This window comes from Tetrao urogallus (assembly GCF_951394365.1).
Source record: "Tetrao urogallus genome assembly, chromosome: 1".
Taxonomy (NCBI): Eukaryota; Metazoa; Chordata; class Aves; order Galliformes; family Phasianidae; genus Tetrao; species Tetrao urogallus.
Window position 1 is genome coordinate 66,339,834 of NC_136813.1, and position 27,337 is coordinate 66,367,170.

At 37.2% G+C, this 27,337-nt stretch overlaps 1 protein-coding gene across 1 annotated transcript; it reads right to left on the bottom strand.

Annotated features, from left to right (window-relative positions):
• Window positions 1-325: 325 nt before the first annotated feature.
• Window positions 326-15,285, bottom strand: CRLF2 (cytokine receptor like factor 2; the record flags this gene model as incomplete). The annotated part of the gene is made up of 8 exons (XM_079549475.1): window positions 326-598; window positions 1,942-2,026; window positions 2,435-2,549; window positions 4,771-4,933; window positions 5,981-6,120; window positions 7,463-7,635; window positions 9,707-9,818; window positions 15,210-15,285. The coding sequence occupies 8 exons, from the start codon at window positions 15,283-15,285 to the stop codon at window positions 326-328; spliced, it is 1,137 nt and encodes a 378-aa protein (XP_079405601.1).
• Between the last annotated feature and the right edge of the window lie 12,052 nt (window positions 15,286-27,337).

Sequence of the window (27,337 nt, forward strand, 5' to 3'; positions counted from 1 at the left end):
ACTGAATCTCAGCTGTTGAAATTGTGCCATGGAACAGCTCTTGTTCTCTCCCCTAACATGAAAATTGGACTTACTTAAATCCTACATATAAAAACCAACTATAATCCGAAATCTTAACTCCATAAATCATTAGACATTTACATCAAATATTTAGCCTGCTCATAAGATCATAAGTTCTTGGAAAGAACCTATCTGGAATCAGATAATACATCTTGCATCTTTCTTCTTGCGTTTCTACTTGTGATAATATTTTCTATTCAGCCTCTGCGCATACTCATCAGGATCTTACATATCATTTCCTCATACCTTCTGAATTATGCAGGTTTTATAACATCACATACATGTCATCATTCACTACATTCTGGGGGACAGCAAAAGAAACTGTATTATTGAATGTTGGCATCAGGAGGGCATTCTGAGCTGTTTTGGGACTATTATTTCCAGTTGCTCCTGAAAAGCTGAAGGTTTTTTCCCTAGGTTCCTGATTGTCACTTTTCTTCTTGTCTGTTTGCTGGTTTTCTTCCTCGATGATGCATTCTAGCTCTTCATATTCCAATTTGGTTTGTACTACTGCATGATCAGTTTTATCTATCCATTCCTAGGAGAATGAAAAGGTTGATATTGGCAGGTTCTAAGTGGTCAATCAAAAGAAATCTGTCTGTATAGACCTGGATTTTCCTTTAAACAATGGCATCTTTCGAGGGATAGCCACAATGGAGAAGATGAAAAGGGAGTAACATACAGAAGCAGAAAATATAATGCAAGGAACCGAGAAAGACAAGAAGAAAGACTGTTTTCCACAAGTAAATACAAGATCCTGTGACTTACAGAAAACATTAAACCATAAAATCATAGAATCATAGAGTATGCTGAGTTAGAAAGGACCCACAAAGATCATAGAATTATAGAACATAGAATTGCTTAAGATGGAAAGGGTGTTCAAAAGTCATCTAGTCCAACTCTCATGTAATGAATAGGGGCATCCAAAGTTACATCAGGTTACTCAGAGCCTCATACCACCTAATTTTGAATGTCTCCAGAGATGGGTCATCCACCACTTCTCTCGGTAGCCTGTTTCAGTGCCTCATCACCCTAACTGTAAAAACCTTCTTTATACCCGACGTAGTGCTGGCTCACATTCACCTTGCCATCCACTGGTACCTCCAAGCCCTCTTCTTCAGTTTATGCTCCATCCTTACATCTTTATATCAGCTTGTACTGATAATGGCAGTCACCCACACTCATTGATTTCAACTCCTGGCTCCACAGAGGACCACCCAGAACTGGAACCATGTTTCTGAGAGCACTGTGCAAGCAAGTATTGAATTCCAACAGCTTGGGGCAATGCATTAGAGAGCCTGTTACACGCTCACCACCCTCCAGTGAAGAACCGTTTCCTAACCCCCAGCTGGATCCTTCCATGACGTAGATCCATGCCATTCCCTCAGGTCCTGTTGCTGTTGTCAGGGAACTCAGTGTCTTTGGAAAACCTGGGATGTATAAAATACCCTATGTTCTTTCCTTGGTGGACTCACACATTCTTTGACCCAAGTCCTCATCTAATCTAAATTCAGACTAAATTTATATGGAGAGTTATGCAATATAGCATTGTGGATTAAAGCTTCAGTGTGGATTAAAGCTGTCATTAGAAGGAATGTATGCAAATGCCACTCTGGCATCTCCCCAGATATTGTGCCTCTGGACATCCTTAAATTTTCTCCTGAAATTTTTCTCTCACTTTCTATAACAACTCCTCTTATGCAGTACCAAAGCAGTATTACAGTGCTGATCTGTTGATGCTGCGTATGGGGAAGGGCTTTTCTCTTGGGTCAGAGGACATCTGAAGCAACATCAACCCAAAACATGTGTTGGTAGCTGCTTTCAGATTACTCACAGCATTGCAAAGTTCATAGACTTGTTTGCTAGGAAGGAAATGTTTACCTGGAAGTTTCCACTATGATCATTGAAGAGATCAGTAAATATATATTTTGGATCTGGTATAGTAGGCATAACAGATTTTTGAAGTCTGCAAAGAGAAAAAAAAGGTGTTCTGTTATGGTGTTGTCATTTGTACAAACATCTACTTCAACACATTGCTGAAGCCCCAGATAAGATCTGCATGTCAGTATCCTCGGCTTCTTGTAAATATGTGTTAACATCAAAAAGTAGTATTGTTACATTACTACAATAAAACAATCATCTGATGAGATTTATGCAGTATATTATGCAGCATAACAGAATGATATGCCTAGTAAAATCTGGAATACACGCAAACTTGCAGCTGGGCAGCCAGCAGTGTTCTGCTCTATGTACTAGTCAAAGCTTTACTGTGTTGGCTGAGTTAGTAAATACAAATGTAAACACAGAAAAAAAAAATTATAATCTGGAAAGGTAAATATTCTACAGTAGTAGTAAGCAGTGAAATTATACTTACCTCTGCCATTTACACAGAAGGATCAAGAGGATAAATATTATTAGAAGTACTGCCATCAAACAACTTAAAAGAATTACTGTGTTTGAGTGGGTTTTTATTTCATCATCACATGAATCTAGGAATAAGCAGAAGAAAGCAAGTGAAAATTTTATTGTTTGCTCTAGCAGGAAATATTCCTAACCATGCTAGAACATTGACTTCTCCTATTAATTAAAAAAAATTGAATAAAAATTTAGGAACAAATATAAAAAAAAAATCAGTTGTTCTTTTGAAACTGAAAAGAAAAGCTATCTTTCCCCAAACTGTGCAACAAAATAAAATCATGTTTTATTTTTTTTTATTGACCTGTTACAGAACAAAGGAAGGTGCATATGTGCAAAGAGTAGAAGCATTCAGAATGATGATTTTTATGTTCTCTCACTGCACTAAGGGTGATACAGCAGTTCTCTGCTAAGGTGTGTCTTACATAGACCTACCTACAGCCTCCAGAGCTGCAACTAATTTTACATGTAAACTAAATATCTTATTTCCTACGATAAAAAGCTGTAACTGGACTTTGCACACAGCCTAAATGTCTAATTTCCCAAAATAAAACAAACAAACAAAAAATGCCCCCACCACATATACCAAAGAAGCCCAGAAAATGCAAGAACTAACAACCAGAAAGTAACTAGTGACAGGATTCAACAGGTATGTATCTGAACCGATGAGTTTTTGCAGCTTTTGGCATTCTCAGTGTTTTTCCTGCAGCTTTTGTAAAGGAACCACAAAACTGTACTTCCTCATACTGAACTTCTGCTCTTCAGATAAATACTACGGAAACTTAAGTTAATTAAGTTAATTATTAGGACCAATCTATAAATAGTACTCCATAGTCACTCCTTTTCCTATGGCAGCCTGTTCCACCTGCTCGCTTCATTTAGCCTGTCAGAAAGTCACAAGAAAAGTTGTGAACATCCAGTGAGACATTCAGAGGCTGAATTTTCTTGAGAACAGCTTTTGTCATGTCTTCCTGTGATATGGAGGCAATCACTCCTTGAAGTCCTGAAGTGGAATGCTTGCTCCATTTAGGAGGCTGTGCCAAGGTCACTTATGATAGAGGGACACACAAAACAACTATTTGTCTGTCTTTTCTGCACTTGCCATCCACATACATGTCTGCTGATAGCCTCTGGTCTAATGTTGTGGGTAGGGCTGCCATGTTCTCACTTCTCAAAGGTACACACTGTCCTCTGTGTTTCTGAAAGACATTGTCTGCCACAGCAGAGGACAGCAGGTTCACAATCTGCATGGTGCAATAAACTTCTCTGGAAGTCAGCACTGTTCCTACCACTAGTGCACAAGTAGTACAATCTTATGCTCCAGGATTTCAGCATAGCTTTGTGTATACTGATTTTCTTTGGGTGAGTTAGTTGTATCATAGAAAACTCAGGTCTGGGTAGAATGGACATTTGGGTGTCTCATAATTCCAACAAAGCCTAGTGGGTGGAATTCTGTGGTTAGATTATATGAATCATAGAATTTTTAAGGTTGGAAAAGACCTCTGAGATAATCTAGTCCAGCCATCATCCCCATCATGTCCAGTAACCATGTCCTCAAATGCCACATCTGCACATTTCTTGAGCACCTTTGGGAATGATAACTCCACCACCTCCCTGGGCAGCCTGTATTCGCTTGAGATAGTGTACATTCAGTTTTACAATAAATCTGTTTTTTGTTTTGATAAACAATAGAAGTAGTTTCCACCAAAGGTCTAACTGAAACCAATTACATACAGTTAAATGGGTCTTCCTGGTGGGAAAGCAATGTTGTTAATGACTTTGCTCCCATTTCATGTTTCCCCCATTTTCAGCAAATATGAACACCAGACAGTTCTAACCTCTGGTCTTATAGCACTCCTAGATGTATTTTAAAGCAATCAGTCTTAAAAAATTGAGCATAAAGGTTTTTCTTAGAGTTCAAGTTTGATGTTAATGTATCATCTGTCACCAGAGTGCCTGCGTATGCTTATGTTTTACATAAATATGTAAATCCACATATATTTGTGTATGTGTGTATATTAATATATACACACAAAATATATACACAGCATGCAACACATCACTGTCACCGGGGAATCCTAGACACTACTGTAACACAAATAATAAGGACATTTTTAACTTTGTAGATAAATGCATAAATTTGTAGTGTTATGAATCACCAGGAACAAAGTTTCTTTGATAACAGAAGATGGAACATAGTGAAACATAAAACTGATTGCACATTCTGAACTTCTTTTGCAGTCACCTCTTAACAGTTTGCATTTAGACAATATATGAATATAGCACAGCTGTTACCTAATAATGTGCTATTCATCCAAAATGTTTCTGCTTCCCAGTCACTGCTGAAATCAACTACGTTGCAAGAGGGTACTATCCTCTTCAGTCTGACCCGAAAAGAATAACATTTCCTTGGATCAAAGCCTTGCTCTCCAACTCTGCAACACTTAGAAGTTCTGGACTGAGAAGGAAGGTGTATAATTGTTAATTCCAGCTTTCAAGGCAGAATGCTTGAACATAACTCCACTATGATCATGACTAGGACAAGGAGTAGACCGAAACCTCAGAAATAAAATTTTGTTTCTCTGAATTCTGAGGAATTCTTCTTCTTGACCTATTCTTTCCCATTCATCCCCATTGTTCATTATTTGACAGTGAGCTAAAGAGCCTAACAGTCGACATACAGAGTACTATGTTACAGTTTCTGCTTACAGTATAAAAAAAGAAACTTTAATTCACAAAATATTTACATGTTCTACAGGTGCGTTGGTAGATTTAAGTCTGTGAAATAATATGTAAATAACAGCTAGCCAGAATAAATAAAAATCCTGTATCATCTTTTTTCTTTCCTTTTATTTCACGCTGTTTCTCTATTAACTCTATTCAGCTTTCTGCTTTTATCTTCCAATGCTGTTCTGTATTTATGAACTTCCCTTTACATCGTCCCCAGTTCTTTGTGTAGCAAGTAGATATAACTCAAAATGTAAATGACTTCTGTATGGTAGACTTCTATGATCTGTATGGGAATTGTTGAATCACAACCTGAACCTCTGATTGATCATCTTTGGCAAGCAATGAGTCAACTGCGGGAGCACATGTGAAGGCAATTCACCTGTATGACCAGAAGGGATGAAGCCTGGCTCCACCTCTTCTAAACCCCCATTTAAGGGCTGACTGCCACTGAGGAGATTTCAATCTCTACTTTCTGGAGATTGCTCCCTTTGGAGTTTTTCCTGTGAGCCTGATTATCCCTTGATTATCCCTTTCCACCATGATAATCCTTCTAGTTATATGACCTGTAAAATACCAAGCTAACCATGCCGCTCTGTTAATTGTATATTTTGTTCATTGTACAGATTAAAAAAAAAAATCCAGTGGGGTTCTCCTACAAACTATTTTGAATGTAAAGGTGAGGAGAACAATTAGTAAACAACCAGGCTTTATATTTTATGGAGATAATATTTCCAGCTCCTTCCAACATTGATTGAACGTGCCATGTTCAACTCACTTGCCATCCTTTGTCATATTTGCTTTTGTACTGAAGCTCAAGTCTCAAGCACTTCACACCTCTTTCTGGTTTATTACATGTAACAGTAACAGTGTCATCCTTCCAATTGAAGGTCACATTTTCTGGTCGATTGGGCTTTACTAAGGAAAAGAGAAAAAAAAAAAAAAAACATGCAATAGCCTCTTAAAAATATTTATTCTTAAATTAATTCCTTCCATCTCTCCATGTTTCCCTGAGTAGCAAGGTGGATATTCCTCTTACGTGATGCACTTCTGCAGCTAACTTCCTTACTAAATGTCAAAATGTACCACTATGACATTACTCGCCATTGGAGGTGTCACGTTTAAAGGTAGATGTCCTCCCGATTCAGGAAAATCCTGAAACTACTTAAAGAAGGACTCTGATCTTCTTTCAGTTCCTTTGGTTTGAGAGAAATGAAGATTCTTCTGTATTGGAAAGAGATTGACAAATTCAGTACCACTAAACTTAAAAGACATACATTCATCTTCTGGAGGAAGTGTGGGATATGCTGAGATATATGGCAAAAGCACTGGGTGTCTACCTGTGTGCAACTGAATCTATCCCTTGCTATTTTCAGATGGTCTAAGAGAATGCAATGGTTTGACCTATGTAATTGTGTAGTCTTTAATAGTGGGAAATAGTGTTGAGAAGAATGCTACTTGCTTTCTCAGTCCTTGATTCCTTATCATGTTATGAAGAAGCCTTGCCTTCCTAATTGTAAAACTGATGTCAGACTTCCATTATTTCTGCCTTGTTATCTAATGCTTTTGAAATTAATTTTGGTATCAGTGGGAGTTTAATAGCCAAAATTCGGGGACCAGGCTGCAATTTTTCATAGTTTACCATATGAGATACAAAAAAGTATTCTCAAAGTTAAATATTTTAACAGGTTTTTAGATTTATCTTTTTTCCCTAAAACATTCATAGTAAGCTCTAAATGTATATTTGGATGATAATGGCTTTTCCAGATTCTTTCTTACTGCCTTATTTTCTGCTTGGTATTTATTAGGAGGAAAAAAAAAAATCCTTCACTTTAAGCACTGTATCTATGTGCAATACCAGAAAATGTAAAAACAGGAATATAAAATCTCTTATAATAAGACTTGGAATTAGCAAGTTGTATTTGTTTTCAGACATGAATATTGAGTAGGTCTACAATATGCCAAGTATATCCATAAATTTTATTTTGATTCTAATCTTGAAACTACATTTTGGGACAAATCTTGCTGTTCAAAGTAATCCCACCTAGTTACAGCTGCACATGATCCTATGTAACTATCAATGACAGAAAGGTATGAAATCAGCATCCATAATTCCAAATACTGATAGATTGCTTATTGTATACACTAACAGCATTTTATACAGATAGATAAATGATTTCTTCTCAGATTAAGCACAAATAGAGAATGAATGGGGACACCAGGACTATCAAAATATATAGTTTTGATTTTACATACTTACTATAGAAATTGGATTTCAGTCTTTTAGAAAAAAGCTCTTCACTTCCATTGCTGTTCATGATTGAGAAAGCAAGGGTGTATCCTTCTGTCTTAAAAAGACATCCTGAATTATAACCTTGTGTCAATAGATATGTGGGACATATTTTCCAGTATTTCTGCTTGCCATCTTCGAATCTGGAAATTAAAAAATATCAGTGAACAGAAATACTCATATCAGGACATAAAAGCTAATTCTTTTTTGCAACTATATTTTTCTTTGTTTTGTTTTCAGTGGTCATACAAAGACAAATCCACATACAGAACTTGAAGAAGGAAATTTCATTATGATTTGAGGCAATTCATTGGCATGACCTGTAAGGTCTTAGGCCTGTAACTAGCGGTGTTCCTCAGGGGTCTGTGCTGGGTCCGGTCTTGTTCAACATCTTCATCAATGACCTTGATGAGGGGATAATGGCCACCCTCAGCAAGTTTGCTGATGATACGAAGTTGGGAGGATTGGCTGACACGCCTGAAGGCTGTGTTGCCATTCAGCAAGACCTGGATAGGCTGGAGAGCTGGGCAGAAAAAAACCGGATGAGGTTTAACAAAAGCAAGTGTAGAGTCTTGCATCTGGGGAGGAATAATTGCACGCACCAGTACAGGCTGGGGGATGACCTGCTGGAGGGGAGCTCTGCGGAAAGGGACCTGGGTGTCCTGGTGGATGACAGGTTGGCCATGAGCCAGCAGTGTGCCCTTGTAGCCAAAGAGGCCAATGGCTTACTGGGGTGCATTAAAAAGAGCGTGTCCAGCAGGTTGAGGGAGGTGATCCTCCCCCTCTACTCTGCCCTGGTGAGGCCTCATCTGGAGTACTGCGTCCAGTTCTGGGCTCCCCAGTACAAAAAAGACAAGGATCTCTTGGAAAGAGTCCAGCGGAGGGCCACGAAGATGGTGAAGGGCCTGGAGCATCTCTCCTATGAGGAAAGGCTGAGTGAACTGGGTCTGTTCAGCCTTGGGAAGAGAAGACTGAGAGGGGACCTGATCCAGGTCTATAAATATCTAAGGTGTGGGGGGCAGAATGGCGAGGCCAGACTGTTTTCAGTGGTGAGTGGAGACAGGACAAGGGGAAACGGCTGGAAACTGCAGCATAGGAAGTTCCGCACAAACATGCGCAAGAACTTCTTTACAGTGAGGGTGACGGAGCACTGGAACAGGCTGCCCAGGGAGGTGGTGGAGTCTCCTTCTCTGGAGATGTTCAAGACCTGCCTGGATGCCTACCTGTGCGACTGCTGTAGGGAACCTGCTTTGGCAGGGGGGTTGGACTCGATGATCTCTGGAGGTCCCTTCCAACCCCTACAATTCTGTGATTCTGTGATTCTGTGATTCTGTGACCTCAATGACTTTCCAGTCCTTGGATTTGGTGCAGTCTAAAACTAACAAGTTTCCTTTGTGTTAGTTGTGTTAGCTTGTTTTGTTTTTCCTCTAAAAAGAGAATAGCTTATTCAAACTAATGTTTTCATAAGCCTTTTTTCAAGATTGTGCTGTTAGTTCTTTCATGTATATCAACTAGAAAAAGAAGGGAATGTGAAGCTTTATGACTACCTTCAACCAAAACATTGAGTTTCTGTTGCGTAAATAACATCTCTTATACATATACAAAATATACATACTTAATATACATAGTATACATACTTAAATATGCAGGAAAAACACTTTCAACAGTGTAATTAACATCAACATTTAGCAGAAGAAAAAAAAAATGAAGGTTTCGTATCTATTATCACATATTTATTATCATTGTATCTAGTGGAATAGGACAAAGGGGAATGGCTCCAAACTAAAAGAAGGGAAATTTATGTTAGATGTTAGGAAAAAATTATTTACTCAGAGGGTGATGAGACAATAGCACAAGCTGCCCAGAGAAGCTGTGAATGTCCCATCCCTGGAGGTGTTCAAGGCCAGGTTGGATGGGGCCCTGAGCAGCCTGATCTGGTGGGGGACAGCCCAGCCCATGGCAGAGAGTTGTAATTCAATGATCCCCTCCAGTCCAAGCTGTTCTATGCTTTATTACAGCTGATTATTCAGCAGGTTTACGGGTTTATACAACTTTGTAGCAAGATATGAATATAAACAAGCTTCCTCTTGAATTATTACAAAAATGTTAAGAAAGTTTAATTTATAGTTCAGAGATGACTTAAATAATTTTGGTATTTTAGCTTCCCAAAGTAAATTATTTAGGGAGAGAAGCATATGCATTATCAATACTCACATATAATAAAATGACACATTCTTGCCAGGGAATAGTTTTCTTGTTGCCCACGTGATCTGCATTTTCTCATTATTGAAATTGATTATTGTGGTGCTGATGGCATCTTTCTGACCTGTCCAGTATATTTACAGAGAATATAAATTCAGCACTGAGTATGAGAAACTCCATATTTGTAGGCAATCGGTATTTCAAAGATGTTTACGCCATAGGCTCAGATAATCATAAAATGTATATGTAAGAATATAATAGTATACATATTTACATAACACTTATACATAGCATATATGTGACATGAACATGCCCAAAATGCAAGGAGACAGAATATAATACTCTAGAGAAACTGAAACTAGAATTTCAAAAGAGCAAAATGAAACCATGTGCAGCAAAATCAGAAAGAATGCAATGGTTCCTGGCCCAAAAGAAGCAGACTGTGCATGATGCCTAAATAACAAAGCCAGCTTTACTCCATAGTAACTAGTAAGATTTTCCTGCTGAAGAGATCTCTTTGGGCACCAATGCAACATGGATTCTCTGTGTAAACTCTGATCTTTACCACAAGAAACAAGGGCTCACAGCATAGATTTACAGCAGATGGATAGGGTAGACACACACAGGATACCCGAATAGATAAGCAAAACTAGGTGAACTATGCATTTAGTCTGAGTGGTCTTGGCCCGTTCCAGCTTATTGGCTTTCTCAAAGCAAAATAATTTGATGTTCCCTGGCTGCACATGGTTGTTGTTTTTTTTTTTTCTTCTCCTGGCCTCCTCTTTGTTATAGCTCCTTCTGGGGACACAGGTATTTTAATTTTGTGTCCAACAGGATTCCACAATTAAATGCTGAAGATAACTCTGACCTTGAAAAATGAGAAGCCAGAAAGAGTAGAAAACCACAATAGCAATCTTTCAAGAAGAAAGAAGAAAGACAAATGTATTTGAGTTCTATAAGATGTGTGAAATTATATTTAATTGAATTAAAAAAAAAAAAGGAAAACAGAGAAAATATCAGTATCTAAGGAGAGACTATAAGAAGGAATGGGATAGATTCTTTAGCAGGGTCTGTTGTGATAGGAAAAAGGGAAATGGTTTCATAGTAAAAGAAGTGAGACTTATACTGGACATAAAGAAGCAACTTTTTATGATCAGAGTAGCGAGGCATTGGCACAGGTTGTCCAGTGAGGAATTGGATGTATGGTCTCCAGAGACATACAAAATCAGGCTGGACAGAGTTCTGAACAATCTGATGTAGCTGTAGGTGTCCCTACTCATTACAGGGCAGTTGAACTAGATGACCTTTAAGGTCCTTTCATACTCAAATGGTTCTATGATTCTTTGAAAATATATCATGAATACTGCATACAAGATTCTGAGGGTAAAATTTGCAGGCTCTTGTCTCCAGGCATGAAACGTCTGCCACTAAATACTTCTGCAGGAACATTCCTACCTAGAGGAGAATAGAGGATTGATCCCTGTTTAAACATTTCTGATGACCTGTGTATTACAGTTAATGATCCTGAATATTCATCATAATCAGGCCTGCATATTTTCCAGTTTGCTATACTTTTGCTCAGTAATCAACACTAAGAATGTAAATAAGCTGTGTGGAAACACTTGGGTTCAAGTAATTGTTTCGTCTAACTATTTTCAAGGCTGCATCTCTGCTTAATAATTTTGCAATTAAAGCTTATCAAGACATTTTTGCATAGATGTCATTGTGTTCTTACATCATTCTCTTAAAATCTCTCTTAAAATACATGTGACAGAAATCCAAGAGCAAATGTAGCTGCAGATCCCTGCTACACTATTCACAGAGCTCTAAGAAAAAGAGTGAGTATTCCTCTGCAAGAGAAATTCTTGAACAGAAGTCCTCTGTTTCCTAACTAGTGGCTGCAGAATTGTTCTACACTGTTTTCTCAAACCAAAACTGTTATGTTTTTCTGAAGAATGGAGAAGTAAAAGTACTGAAACAAAACAGAACTTAAAAATTTTGAAAGCTGTCATAACATGGATTTTATCCAGACAACTTTATCTCTGTACAAGAAACTAGCTGTTGTTTCCTTACTCTCCAAGCCCCTCAGCAAGTCTTAGAGGTCATCTTGTCTTTAACTGAAGCCACCAATATGATGGCAAAGTGCCTGACAGTGGATTATTAGTCTGCAAGTATACTAACAAGTTTTAATTTTTATGAACTAAATTTTAGCATGTGTGCGCTATGTAGTATATATAGTGTTATGATTATATTATGATGATCCATGACTATTTGTATGCAGATTTTCTATGAAAATAGCGAAATGTATATTTAGCATATTTGAATATATAATTATATATTCTCCATTAAGCAAAATTAGTTCTATTAAAAAAAAAAAAAAAGAAATATTAGTGTACGGAACTAATTTTTATATGGAACTGTAACTCTTGGGTTTCTCAATGCATGTTTTTGGATGACAGAGAAGAATATCGATATGACTCCAGTCTGTCAGTGATTTATGAACAAACTTTGCGCTTTCTGAGTAGTCCACTTGACTTCCGCAGTATTACTCAGAGCACACTATCTTAGCATTCTATATAAATCAGATCCTTTTTCTGTTCAAAAGAAATACAAAACCAAACTAAACAAAAGAAGTTACATTTTATGATTTGGAACTCCGAGATTTTAACATTTAAATATAAACTCCAGTACCTAAAATGGAAGGTAATACATTATTGAAGATCTTCACAATAAATATAATTATGTAGTAGAAATGGAACTCAGAATGTAATGAACACTTGGTGACATGTATTTTTCCTATGTTCTATCTCTAAATGACTTCATCAGAAGTCTTAACATAATTTATAACTTTGAAATGCATTCAGCTATATAATATAGAAAAGTTTTTGAAAAAAACTTGTTATTAATAGTGCTTCCGCATCTCCATTTAGTGCAATTTTTATACTGTGCCTTCTAATTTAATGGGATTTGTAGTCTTATTACTGTGGCACGAGATGCCTCTTGTGTCAGTGAACAAAAAAAAATTATGTGCATCTTTTCAAAACATAGCATGTATATGTTGCATTATTTATATTTCCTTGCTTTTTCAACTTGAAAAGATGCAAATCCTGATTAAAGTTTTTAAAGTTTGATTTAAGTTGACATCAAACACTGAGGATATGATGTTATGTAAAATTATGTTTCTTACTGATGATCTTTCCTTTGCCTTTAACAGGAAAGGCTTTTAGCTTCTTTCTTTATTTCATTTTACTATCTTTATTTTATGTTATTTTTAATCACCTACACTTAAGGACGCAGAATCATTCCTATCTTTTGTCAGTGGGAAGAGATACAGAGAAAGAGAGGAGCGAGGACTGTTCACCTCTTTTCCTTGATGAATCCACCTGTAATAACCTGGATTGTTCTCAGCTAATGTGCCAGATCTTTCACAGTAACTGCAATATTTTAAATCATGATCCTATGGAGTACAGTATCACATTTAATTACTTTTTGTGTTAAGGGAATGGTTAGATAAAATGTCAAAAATATAGCAAAAGGAGGCCTAGGAAGGGATGGCAAAAACTTTCTGTCCAAGGGTGGCCTTTCAGTCTGTCTAGGAGGATAGATAACAGTATGTTGCAGAAGTATAGAATGTGTACCAGCACTCTTGAACATCAGTCAGAAGGAATAATCAAGGTCTAAATCTTCAGTAAAATCAGAGAGAAAATGGTAGGGCTCTACGCTGGACTTAATCTCACATATGCTATTGGACACTTGGTCTTGTTGGGAAAGAGAAGAATGGAAGATCTTGCTATAGTGTGTACAGAAAGTACTATTACAGATGAAGAAAAAGGAAATTACCTTGAGCAATGCATTATAAGGACGCAACCATGAGCAAGAACATGAGCAATTATAATCCACCTCCAAACCACTTTTCAAACTTCATTGCTAAGAAAATTTGCTATTGAAGGGGAACTTTGTTAAAAGCCCAAATGTCATGGAACAGATCAAAAAGGAAAAGAAAAAGAAAATTAGAATGTCAATCTGCAAAGATAACAGTGGAATGTACATGTACAGGAACAGTTGAAACCTCATTGAAGGCAAACAAAAAAGAAAAATCACTTTTGATTTCCTCACACTGATGAAACCTGATAAGTAACCACATGTTGAACTTACACATAGTGCAGTAGTTCTGTGTATAGAAACAAATGGAGAGAAATACCCAAAACTGAGCCTACACTCTAATTACTCATATATGAGAACAGTTTCATTTCATTAACTGGAACACATGCAAGTGAAAGTGCAAACTCTTGCACACAAGGTTTCTGAAATGTGTGCTCAAGGCTGACTGAGTAGAAAATTTATTTTCAATAGAATTAATAGGACAGCAACAGAAGGTTTTTATAGACGTTTTGGAGCAAAGCATACTCCTTAAGTATAATTCTCATAACTCATCAAATTGATTAGTGCAGGGATTTTCTGTTTGTTTGGGGTTTGATGTTGTTGTTATTTGGTTGATTTTGTGTTTTGGGTTTTTGGCTTTTTTTATTTGTATGTTTGTTTTCAGTAGAAGCTTGACAAACTATAGACATCACTATATTTTGCATTAAATAAGAACCAGAATGCTGACTTTCAGCTTTTGTCCCACAAAGTCATAGCATCTCAAGGCAGAATCAAGTCCCCTCACAAAAGAGCCAACAGCTCACGGGAGCAATTAACTTTGAAGAATTAAACAGTGTTGCATTGCTGAAAAAAAGTACTTATCATACATACAGCAGAACACAGAGTTGATTTATAGGTTGATAAGAGGAAGGGACAGCTTTAGAGTTCTCAAATGATGGGGTCCTTGTGATAAAATAATGAATGAGTATTAAGTTATCAGACTATATTTTGGGATTTTTTAATGATTTCTTCAAGATTCTATTTATCTTTAGTGAACTACAAGTAACGGCACTGCAGTCAAACACATGAAACAGAGATGTTCTTGCATGTAGACACACAATGAGTTTTTAAAGCTTTTGTTAATTTTGCTTTTTAAAATTATTTTTACCTTGTTGCTTTTACAGGAACAAAATATTGCTGAATATTTCCCAACTTTCATTCTTCCAGAATAGTAAGTGATGAAATCTTACCTGGAATTCATTTTATCCAACTTTTTTCAGTGAGAAAACTGTAGTCTGTTTCAGATTCAGTCCGCTCTATCAGAATCTATGCATTCCTTGGATGGAAAGTATTCTTGCTTAAAGATTTGAATATTTCTCTCTTTAACAGTAGACATAACCTTACAGAGTTCTTTCGGTTTTTTTATTTAGAAAATTGGGTATATTTCTCTTACTCTCATCATCACTCTTGTTGTTTATTTGTTTGTTTCTAAGAATCCATATTTACCTCTTTTGAATCTCAATTTCTGTTTTGTTGATTCTTTTTGGCAAAAAGAAAAAAAAGAATACTGTAACATATAAAGTAGGTTACCCACAGAAATATTAGTAATTAATATATCAATTTCTTAAATAAACATAAATGGATTTGAACTTACCAAATGATTGTGATAGAGTATCCACCAGGTTGACCAGTGTGAAGATCACTGAACATTCTTGAAAGATGAGTCTCATGGTTTGAATGACGCAACAGACTGTAAAGAGATGAATAATTACAATCCTTGGTCTTTACTATTTGATCACTTTATACAAGAGACGGGAGGGAACTAGAGGAAATGACTACAGGAAATTAAAAAATGACTATCTCTAGCAACAAACAAATCAGAAGTGTAGAACTTCAGTATGCATACTTTCTTTGCAGTATGTAATAATAATAATAATAATAGAATAAATTCTCAGAATAAGACTGTCAATCTTATCAATACTTGCTTTGCTTTATCTTATCACGATACTACAGGTGATGACAGCCATGATCCAAACAAGGATTATGTAGTTGTGAGTAGCAGTGACCATACCATACACCTGAGCATGCTGATCTCAGCACGCCTGGGGACCATAGGGTAGGTGGGGACCAAGCAGCCTGCCTCCTCCCCACTTACTAATAAGACCTTCTCCTGTCATTCCACATGCTTGGTGCACTTCACATGGCATTAGCTACCTCTGTCCACAGATCAGAGGCAGAATTAGTGGGCCTTCTGTGTCAGGGAAAGGTGGGCTGCCGGGGTGAGGAGGCTGTTACACAAGAGGTAGCACTACAGTGTATTTCCTCCTGCATTACCTGGACATCTATATGCTGCTATAGAGTCTTATCAGTTTTGTAACATCAGCAAAATCCCCAGCCAGATGATGTGGTACCAGTTTTGATCTGTCTGTTCACTTTTCTTGGGTTGGCTTCTTTCACTTATTTATCCATTACACATGCCAGGAAGATCTATTCAAATTTCAGCAAGTCTTGGAAGCTCCAGTCACACATGCATTACTCTTTTGCCTTTCTAGTCCCTGCTTTGACCAAGTTCCTCTAAGGAGGCATTAATTCCTGGAATGAAAATAACAAGAAACAGATAATTGAAATACTGAACTGGGTTCAGTTATTTTTGCAGCTGATGACAAATAGCAGATTTGGAACTCAATGGCCAAATCTAGCGAAGCCTGTGCACCTCAGAACTTACTCTCATGCCAGAAGAGTCGCCCAACCACTCGCTCAAACAGATTCTGCTTTCTTGAATAAATCTGTGATTATCTGGTGTGATTTTTCTCCAAATGTGAATAATCCCAATCCATGAACTGAAAAGTTGTCTGTGGGCCTAGGGTTCTGCTCTCCCTGAGTTTACATCTCTAAATGTGTAATTGATTAACTTGCCCACATCCCCAGGGTCACTGCTCCTGTGAAGACAAGGTCAGAGTGTAAAAAAGTGTGCATTCTCCTAATGGCTCTTACACAATGCAGCACTGGCATGTTTGGCCTGCAAAAAATGCTAACACTGCAACTTCACTCAGCAACAGTGAAAGAAAACAATGAGAGTGAGCTGATAATCTGCAGTCAGTGTTAGTGATTTTGACTGCCAATAGAGACAAATGCAAAGAAGACACTCTGAGAAGTATGGTGCTTTTTTATTTATGGCCTGACCTAGAACTTCTGCAAGCCAAACAAAAGAAGTGCTTTTGTCATCAATTTGGACTTTATATTAAACTGCACAAGTAGCCGCTGGCCCTCTGCTGAGTCCTCTACCATGATAGCTGCCCTCAGATGTTCTTCCTTCCTTTTTATACCTTTTAGTTTTTCAGTTCTTTTGTCATCATCACTGTGAATCAAGTCTTTGATCAACATATAGTTCAGCAAAGCAAATTGTCTCAAATTTATTTCTTCCTTCACCTAGAACATAAACAAACAATATCCTGTGAGCAACTTCCATTCGATATTTACTCTTGGCCTTGATCCACAATATGACACACTAAAAATACATAGATAATCCCATTCTTACAATGATGATTGCTTTTGATTTTTAACACTAGGAGGAGATAATGCCAGTGTGCTTAGAGTATGTGAAATAAAGAACAGAGAATCCTATCATGCCATGGTAAATCAGCTCAGTCCACAAGAGTCAGATCAGCCTTTTATTCTCATAGCAGAATCTAGTTCTCTTTGGTAATCTGCTGCAAACTGAAGTGCATGTAGAGATCTCCACTGTGCATTTTGGTGCCCATCTTTCACCCATGGGAAGATTAGAGAATTAAAAGTCAAAGGTCTCTGGCGTTTTAAAAAATCGTGCTCTTGTACAACCACTTCAGAACCTAGCAATGATGCCATCATAGCAGCTGTGAAATGGTGGGTCACCTCTGCTGGTGAAAATTTCTATGACTGCAGCATGCAAGCTCTTGTTCATCACTGATGGAAATGTATAGTTAATCATGGTGACTATGTCAACAAATAATGTTTTGCAGCTGAGAATTATTCTATCAAACAGTGTTATTGTGCTCTACATATCTATTGTAGTTTCTGTGGAAGTAAATAGGAGGCATTGCTTTCAAAGACACCTACATATCTTCGAGCGTAAAGATTTGGTAAAATACAGCCAGAAAAGATGATAGGGCCACTGATACTGCAAACCATTTCCAAATATGTGAAATCATGTTCAACAATCCTGATAACATTCTACTGCAAGGTCAATTAGGGGAAAGAAGTGGGTACTTACTTTAATAAGGCATTTTAAACTCTCTCTCATTACACATCATTGAAAAATTGACAATACACAGGCTGGATCAAAGTTAGGTGGATTGAAAACTGGCTGAACTAGAAGGGCCATTGGGTTGTGATTAATGGCATGAAGTTCAGTGGGAGGTGAGAAACTAGTGGTGTACCACAGGAGTCAGTAGTGTGACCAATAAAGATTAACATCTTTATGACTTTGATGCTGGGACAGGGTGCATCCTCAGCAAGTATTCAGACCATGTAAAACTGTCAGAAGTGGCTGATAAACCAAATGGTGCAGCCATTATGAGGGACCTGAAGAAGCTGGAGAATTGGGCAGAGAACTTCATGAACCTCAGGAAAATTAAATACAAAGTCCTGCATCTGAGAATGCAGAACAGTGAGGATCAGTTCATGTTGAGGTCTGATGTCAGTCCTTCTTTAGAGAGTGAACCTGGGAGTACTGATGGACAAGAAGATGAAAATGAGCCAGTAATGCAAAGATTGATGATCTCCTATACTACACTAGGCAGAGTATTGCCAGTGGGCAACCATTGCAGGTTGAGGAAGGTGATTCTTCTTATTGTCTCAGATCTGGTGATACACATCTGGAGTGATGGGTCCAGTTCTAAGTTCACCAATACAAGAAAGATATAAATTCAATGGATCAAGTTCAGTGAAAGCTCACACATACGATCAAGGGACAGGAGTATATTTCATGCAAGAAAAGGTTTAGATATGGGACTATTTAGTGTAGAGAGGGCTCAAGGAGGTCATAGCCATGTGGATAAAATAACTGATGGAGGGAGTAAAGAAGATGGATCCAAACTTCTCAGTGGTGACCTGTGACAGAACAAGAAATAATGGATACAAACTGAAAAAAATTATGAAATTCAATCTGAAGAAAATACTTTGTACTGTGAAGATGGTCAAAAAAACAATAATTGCTGAAAAAAAATGGCTGAAAATTCAATTGGACACAGTCCTGGGCACCTGATCAATCCCACTTGTGCAGAGGGCTAGACTAAGTGTTTTCAAGGGATTCATCTCCAACTTCAATCATTCCATGTTGGTGGGGGAAAAAAAAAACAGAAACAAAAACAAAAAACAGGCAGTATCTCACCTCTGGATTTGCATATCTGAAATTCTAAAGCAATTCCTAAACATGTTGTACAGCTAGTACAAAGAAGAGAGAGAAGAGCTACAAGGTAAAGCAGAGGTAGGGAGCAATATTTCTAAGAGGTAAAACTGAAGAGGCTGATGCTTTGCAACTTGGAGAAAAGGCAACTGGGTGGAGAATTGGTAAAGGTCTAGAAGTTCATTAATAACGAAAAGGGAGTGACTGTTTGCCTTTTCTCACTAGCTGTGGTTTCCTAAAAAATGCAATTATGAGACACCAAGAATTATCAGGTAATACTATTCCTGAAAATATATCTTTAAGCAAAGGACTGTGTGCCAGAGGGAGCAAATTACAGTTTTGCAAGTGGTACTATATTTTTGATAGATCTAGGAATGTTGATACAGCTAACAGGAGCTAAGCAGGAAACAAGAGCAGGTAGATGGTGAATGAAAGAGGAAGGAAAGAAAAATACTTTTTCAGTTCACAAAAAATAAGACCTGATATGATCAAAAAAGGAATGATCAGGAATCTGAAGTTTTTATCATTATTGATAGGAAAGAAAAATGAACTGCACAAAATGTGTCCTAGAGATAGAATATCATATTATGATCAAGTAATGGACCAGTAAATTTTACTTCATAAATCCCACGCTGACAATGTGGCATATTCAATCACAAGAACTGAACTAACTTTTCCTTCTTTCTTTCTCTGGGCAGATATGCAATAGCTACATCCAAGAACTTTGTATAGGGAGTCAAATCCATTTCTCTTACACTGTCAAGTTGATCTCTCTGTTGCAAGAATTCACTCTGAAGAAGGACAGGGAGATTATTCTAGATGAAGCAAAGATTAAGCTGAATGTGTGTGTATGTGAGAAAACTGTCTTTCTAACTTTAAATGCAAGCAAGCATAATTATAGATTCCATGCATGATTGTTCTGCAGAGATGCATCACTGAAAAGCACTGAAGGTTTCCTGCTGCTTTGCATTCATTTAAATGATATCACTACAATCTGCTGAACAGTACTTACCTTCTGAACTTATTGGAAACTTTAAGCTTTCATTCACTCCCATGCACTGCCTGTTGAGCTAGTTGTAGCCACAGTAGGCATGTAGTTAAAAGTTTGAACTTGCCAAAAACACTGCAGAGAGCCATGCATAAAAACAGTCATTTTTACCAGCGCCATTCTCATTCAGCACTGTCCTATGCATGTGTCTCGTATTTAATTTCTTCTGGTGACAGTGCCTATATCAAGAGAAGTGTAACACTGAAAAAGTACATAGGTACTGTTGCAGTAGATGAAGTCATACCATAAAAATTATTACAGATCGTAGTTAGTTTTGAAAAGTGAAGTATCCCAAAGTATTTTCTAACTAGTCAAATGAAGAGAGCTGCTTAAGTCAAACCCTTTATTCATCTCCTTTTCTGTGCATCTGCTAAAGAACTTGATCACAGAGATATGAGCCCAAAAGGCAGGAAAAAGCTGCTTTTGAAATGAATTACACTTGAATCCACATTTAAGACCTCATTTTATATGCTAAAGAACATAGAAGGTGTCCACAGAATGAATCTGAGTGGTACAGAATTAAGGAAGAGGGTACACGCCATGTTTGGAAGTTCTTAATTTTAATAAGGCTCTTTACTGACTTAAATGGCCACCACAGCTGAAGATAAGCAGCTTCAAGAATAAATCAGACACAAACAATCACTTAACGTAAAAAAATACATATATAAGAATGACTTATCCAAGTTATAAGGTGGTGAAATGGTGTAAGCGTAAGCAAAATAAATAGGAAGTATTGAACAGTTAGCATCTTGGAGAGGGTTACCAGTTCAATTAAAAAAATAATTCATTTCATGAGTCAACTCAGTCATGTATTTTGAACTTTTTACCATATCATTTTGCTACATTTCCTGTTTGCTATGTGTATCTTTAAAAATATATGTAGTAAGTATCACAGGTTTTTTTCTTGCTAATATGTTTCTATCTTCCAGGAAAGAGAAGGATGGAATTACAAATTCAGAAGTTGCTTTTGGGGATTATTTTACATTTTTGAAGTATTCTGCATCAAATATACATTTGATCATCAGTCCCTTTTTTTCTTTTCTTTGTTTTCTCTTACCTACTTATGTTAATGTCACATGTGTGATCCTTCAACTATACACTAAAATACTGTCCTAGTTCCACATCTAGAGTGTAAGGATGACAATGTGAGTTTCATCGTATGGTCAATTAAAAATCTGTAGAATACGGCAGAGTAATTGTGTACCTTTATTTAATTTATAATTTATGTATTTAATTACGTACGACAATAAGCAGTCTAAAGCTAGCCACCAGGGTCTCCAGTGCAAAAAGAAGATCCAATACAAAACCAGTAATCTTAAACCACTGAAAAGCTATTTCATCCCATGTATCTGCATAATGGAGGCAGGAGACCACACCGGGATAAGTCAGAGCATTACTTTATTTTCCAAGGGCTGAACTACGTCGAGATACATCCAAAAATACTTGAAAGGCACAATGGTGAAACACCAGTTTGAAATCAGGATGAAATGAGAAGAGCTAAATGGCTGTTTCCAGATAAGTGAGGTCTTGCTAGTTCATAAGCTCTCCTGTGAGTCACTTGGTGGCTGGGGCTGACCAAAACCTGACTTGCCTATTAAGTTGTGACAGAAATAGCATCGGTTCTGAATATAAAATGTTCTGTCCCATGTATGTGGAAACTGCATCAGCGCACTTGAGGCAGAGATTGATAACTGTCACTGTCACATTTTCACCTTCTGTGAGGCCATACCTGGAGTACTGTGTTCAGTTTTGGACCACTCACTACAAGAAAGACATTGAGGCCCTGGAGTGTGTTCAGAGAAAGGCAATAAAGCTATGAGGGGTCTTGATCACAGGGCTTATGGAGAGCAGCTGAGGGAGCTGAAATTGTTCAGTGTGCAAAAGAGGAGGTTAGGGAAAATCTTATTACTTTCTACAACTACCTGAAAGGAGATTGTGGTGGGGTGGGGGTCGGCCTCTTCTCCCAGTTAGCATTAATAGAGTGGGAGGTAATGGTCTCTGGTTGTGCCTGGGAGGTTCAGAATGCATATTAGGAACGATTTCTTCTCAGAAAGAGTGGTGAGGCCCTGGAACAGGCTGCTCAGGGAGATGATTGAGTCACAATCCCTGAAAGTCTTCAAGAAATGTTTAGATGTGGTACTTAGGGACATAGTGGGCAATACCGGTGATAAGTGGACAGATGGACTAGATGATCTTAAAGGTCATTTCCAACCTTAATGATTGTATAATAATGATTTTCAGTTCTTATTTAGCTATGTGAGAAGGAATTTTAATGAAAGTTTTTAGCAAGGATTGGGGAGAGAAAGAATAAGGTTTGGTCTTGATTTGCTTCTGCATTTGTAGAGGACCCTCATCCCCAGAGGTGATAAGTGAGGGATGAACCTGCTAGAAAGCTGGGTTGGTAGTCAGGAACATTTTGCTTGCTAAATGCAGATTGCTGGTAAGGAGAAAGAAAACAGGCTTTGGGCAGGAGCTGGTTTCATGCTGGTGCTTTCATAAGGTACTGCAGGCTTCTATGTGTTCTGGTACATCCACTGGGTCTGGGAAACTACAAGAAATGCATTCTGGAATTTTTAGCAGACTTCCCTCCCCCCTCCACTCCACTGCTACAGACACCGATAGAGATGAGATAAGGACACAGTTTAAGAGCTCTTCCGGAGAAGCATCTGCACATGCAGTTGTACAGGAGATACTGAAACAAAGATAAGAACTTTAAGAATGATTTTTTTCCATGCTACTTTCAACTTCTTGCGAATGCTGTTGCTTTCATACGTTACGATAAAATTTAGTTATTGGATTTTTCTTCTGCTGAATGCCAAAGCTAACATCCTGAGTCAAATTATGTTAATCGATCTGTTTTGTTATTTACAGTCTTTTGACCTTTTCTTTAAAAAAAGACTAAGTGACAGATGGTTTGTACTGCTTCTTATATGAATGCAATGGTGCAAGCTGAAGCAATAGCAAAATCAGTGCTTATACCCTTCCAGCTGGAAATTAACTTCATGAAAAGCAGAATGCTCCTTCTGCAACCTGCACTGAATCCCCATGGAGGAAAAGAAACAAACAGTCAAACAATCAAACAAATTAATAAAAGGAGGTTTCACCTCCAAAATGATGTTGATGTTTTGGCAGCTTTCAAGTGGATGAGGTGTTGAAACAGGATAACTGCTTTCCACAATTTTTGTTCATGCAAAACTGTTAAGAGCAAATTCAATCACAGAAAGATCTGAAGCACCAGTACCTGAGATTCAGCTTGGTGAACTTGTTCTCTGAACTATTTATTGTAGTTAACATAACTGTTTAAATATCTCATTAACTAACAGAACTTGCTGCTTCTGAAAACTCCCACATATCACCATTGCTTCTGACACTTTTTTAAAAGTATTCCATAATGCAATTGTAGTTTTAATGTACATGAGTTCTCTCAAGTTCAGATTTTGCAGAATATCTGATAACATCAAAGATATTTTGAACATCTTTTCTGTGGCCTTAAAGCCAGGTATTGTGTTCATTGAAAAGAAGTTTTAAATAAACAACAAATTTATGTCATGCATAATATGTATTACATGAAATTACAGCAACTGCTGATGCAAACTAGGCAATTGTGCATGCCAATTATTTATTACATGCCTGTTGTATTGTTTGAATAAGCAATTATTGAACTCATAGAGACCAGCATGTTAACTAGGAGTGTATATTAGGCACATAATTATCACCACTTAACTCAGAAAAATCAAGCAATGTAGAATTTAGCTGGGGGAATGGTTATGAATCTTGACATTTTTCCAAGGCATAAAATTCCTGTTTCATTATACGAATTTCTTGCATTTATACCAGCTTATGCCCCAAAGTGATTTAGAAAATGATACAAGCTCAGTAAATCAATACGCGTGCCAGCTAAACATATGAATGGTCATTTGGGTTTCTTTGTCATTCTTCAAGATTTGTGTGCAAATCCTGCAGAAACAGGGTTATCTGTGGACATTTCTTCATTTTCAACTGAAATTTAGTTGCCCCTCTGTCAGGGTATGCAGTCCCAAGTACTGCACAGCAGTGGAAGTAGTGAATGAAGCCGTACTTGGATAAAATTCAGAAGGAAGTTGGTTACAGTTAACACACTGAAACTTAAATTTTAGTCAGTGTGATGGCTGATGCCTTCTAATTTCAGATGTTTGACATCCTCAGATTGCTAGACTGCATTTTTAATCCTGATATGAGAATTGCTGTCAGCTGGTGCCACAGAACCAGTGCTGTAGTGTAGTGATAACTCCTAGATCATTCAGGGTCCTTCAGAGTACTCTGACTGCACTGGGGACCTCATCAGAAATTTCTGAGTCTCAGAATGGCACAGGCATGTAAGATCTAAAATCATAATACACTTCGATTGCTTGAAAAGCAAAAAGTTTGTAGCTAATTCTTCCTGGTGTTAGCTTTATCTGAAGTCCCAATGTTAATTAGGTGTCAGCAACTCTTACATAGTTGTCAATATTAAGAGAAGATCCAGGCAAATTTACTTTGTAACTATTTTAACTGATAAAAATAAGAATTCAGTACCGGCTAAAGAACTCTCAAATGAAGGCCACAGAATTGGCATCTCAACGCTTCCAGACTTGAAATTCTCCATTTTCTTTCCATTAATTTCAATGGAAACCGCTTGCAATATAAGGCAATATGGACAAGGTAAGTCACATCTTTAGGAGATCTGAAGGTCCTCGTTACAATTTAAGAATTATTAGAAGTCTGTATTTTTTGTGTTGGTAAAAATAAGAGTACATGTTGGTAAGAAGTAACACACTCACATCCCATGGACAGAAGAGAACTAAAGCATATCATCTAGCTGTCCTCCACTTTTCCCCCTGGTATCGACAACGTATGCTTCATCATGTCTGCACTTGAGAAATGAAAGTTGAAGCATTGTTTTCAAATTGTTTAACTGTTTTTGGAACATTGGTGGGCTCCCATAGGTATGGTAATAGTCTAGTTCTATATTTAAAAGCAAAACAAAGCAGTTGCCCCTTCAAAATACAACTTAGCTTTCCCTCTTTTTTCCTCCTTCCCTTCCCACTCCCCCAAGGAAAAGATGCTGGGTCTCATTATCTCAAATCCTGATTTCATCCATACGCAAATTAAAGGAAATAATGAGTCACCCTGCCTTACCATGCTTGCAGAACAGAACAGTAACATATTTTGAGCTCCTTCAATGGTCAATCTGTTTTATCTGTTGAAGAACACATTTGACATCAGTTTTCTTTATGACAAAGCTAAAGATCTTATTGCTTCCTCCTGTGACACTTCTACTCTGTGTATGGACCACTTTTCACTGTAACTTTCTGATGAACATACTTTAAAACCATAGCAATTATTCACAACATTTGCACACCTGTAGGATTGCTGCGTTCACTTCAGAATCACAAAAGATCTGTGTGCTTAAAAGTTTCTCGTTTTTTTTTCCAGATACGTGAGCTGGTTTCATAAAAGATATTTCCTGACAAACTTTTCGCCACTTTACTAAGTACTTTTTAACAGTAAAATGTTCCTATTAAACATAGGATTATGGTAGAATTTTTTCGCAGATAACAGCCATTTTGCTTGCTTTTTCTGTAGAAAAATAATGAAAAAGTAATAGGTTTTTTTCTTATTTTTTAAATAACTGACAGTGTATTTTTCAACAACAAAAAGTGAAGAATTTTTTAAATGTGAAAGTTCTGATTGCAGATAATTTTTATCAACTCTTGTAAAGTTCCACTTGCTACATCAATAATAGGTTTTTGGTTTTGTCATTCCAAATCTTTTCCAGATTTTTTTTTTTTTTTTTAGGGAGAAGTTCACCCAACTGTGCTACTTTCATAATAACTTGCAAGGATTATACATAAACAGCAATCTGCAGTGTGCTGAAGAGTTTTGGTTAGTATTTCTATTTTATAGGCACATATTTTATTTAGCTCTAAATTGCTTTAAAGTACTATTTGAAATGCTTATCAAAAGATGTTTTTCAGTGTCCTGAAGTTTGCAAACTACCTGCTGATAATAAATGTGTGTTGATTTACATTGGTCTAGTGATGTTTTACTTCTTTCATCTGTTCTCAAATGGACACATATATGAAAAAATAATGAAAATAAAATTGCATGCAAAAAATTAACTTTACTCATTCAGTCTTCTGGTTTAAATTTTGAAAAGCAACAAAAGAGACTAATATTAACCTAACAATTTGCTTGTTTGTTTAGTACACGAAAGCAAAGTTGAGATTTTTATAAGAAAAATGTGATAAAAATTCACTACCCAAATCATTTTCTTATACATCCTTTTTTCCTTCCATTTAATAATAAAAGTGATAGTCATTTTTTAAAAGTCTATACTGGATCTAAATATTTGTATTTTATGCCTGACATTTTAATCAGTCCAAAACCTTTTCCAAGTACTTAGTTATAAAGATTTGATTTCTTTATCTTATTTTCTAGAATAGTGGAAAATCCTCAGTATGACTATCCATTCCTTACTAAGAACTTCCACACCATGTTTAACCATCCAAAATTTTGGGGTGTTCAATTCTATTTGGACAAGTTAGCTCTCTGTATTTGATTCTTACTTGCTCAGAGAATGTATCTGTATTCTTCCTAGGTTAGTTGTCATTGCTTCCATTATTTCTAGGCTTCTGTGTTTAATCTTGACTAGAAGCTCCTAATTCATTCATACAGGCTTGATGGTGTTTTTGCTTCCTTTTCTCTTTGCTGGGATGCATCGTACTTGAGTATGGGGAAAGTTATCCTTGAATATTAGCCAGCATTCTTGGGCCCATCTTCCCTCCAGGGTTTTATGCCATGGAACTCTACCAAGCAAACCCTTGAAAAGCCTGAAGTCTTCTCTCTTGAAGTCCAAGGCCGTGAGCTTGCTGTGTGCCCTCTTTGCTGCCCTAAGGATCTTGGACTCCACCATTTCATGGTCACTACATCCAAAGATGTCTTTGATGTTTATGTTCCCAATAAACCTCTCCTTGCTATCTTCTCTATCACTTTGAAATGGAATTTATCATCAACACATTCAAGGAACTTCCTGGATTACTTATGCCCTGCTGTGTTGTCCCTCTGGCAGATGTTGGAGTAGACTAAGTTGCCTGTAAGGACCAGAGTTTGTGAATTTGAGGCTGCTCCTAACTATGTGTAAAGGATCTCATCTGTTTTGTTTCCTTGATCAAGTGACTTGTAGCAGACTCCCACTTAATGTCATCTAGACCTGTCTTCCATTTAATCCTATACCATAATATCTCCATCAGTTCCTTATCCATCCCCAGGGGCTGTTCCACAGACTCCAGTCAATAATCAACATAGAGAGTGTCATTCCCTCATTATCCAC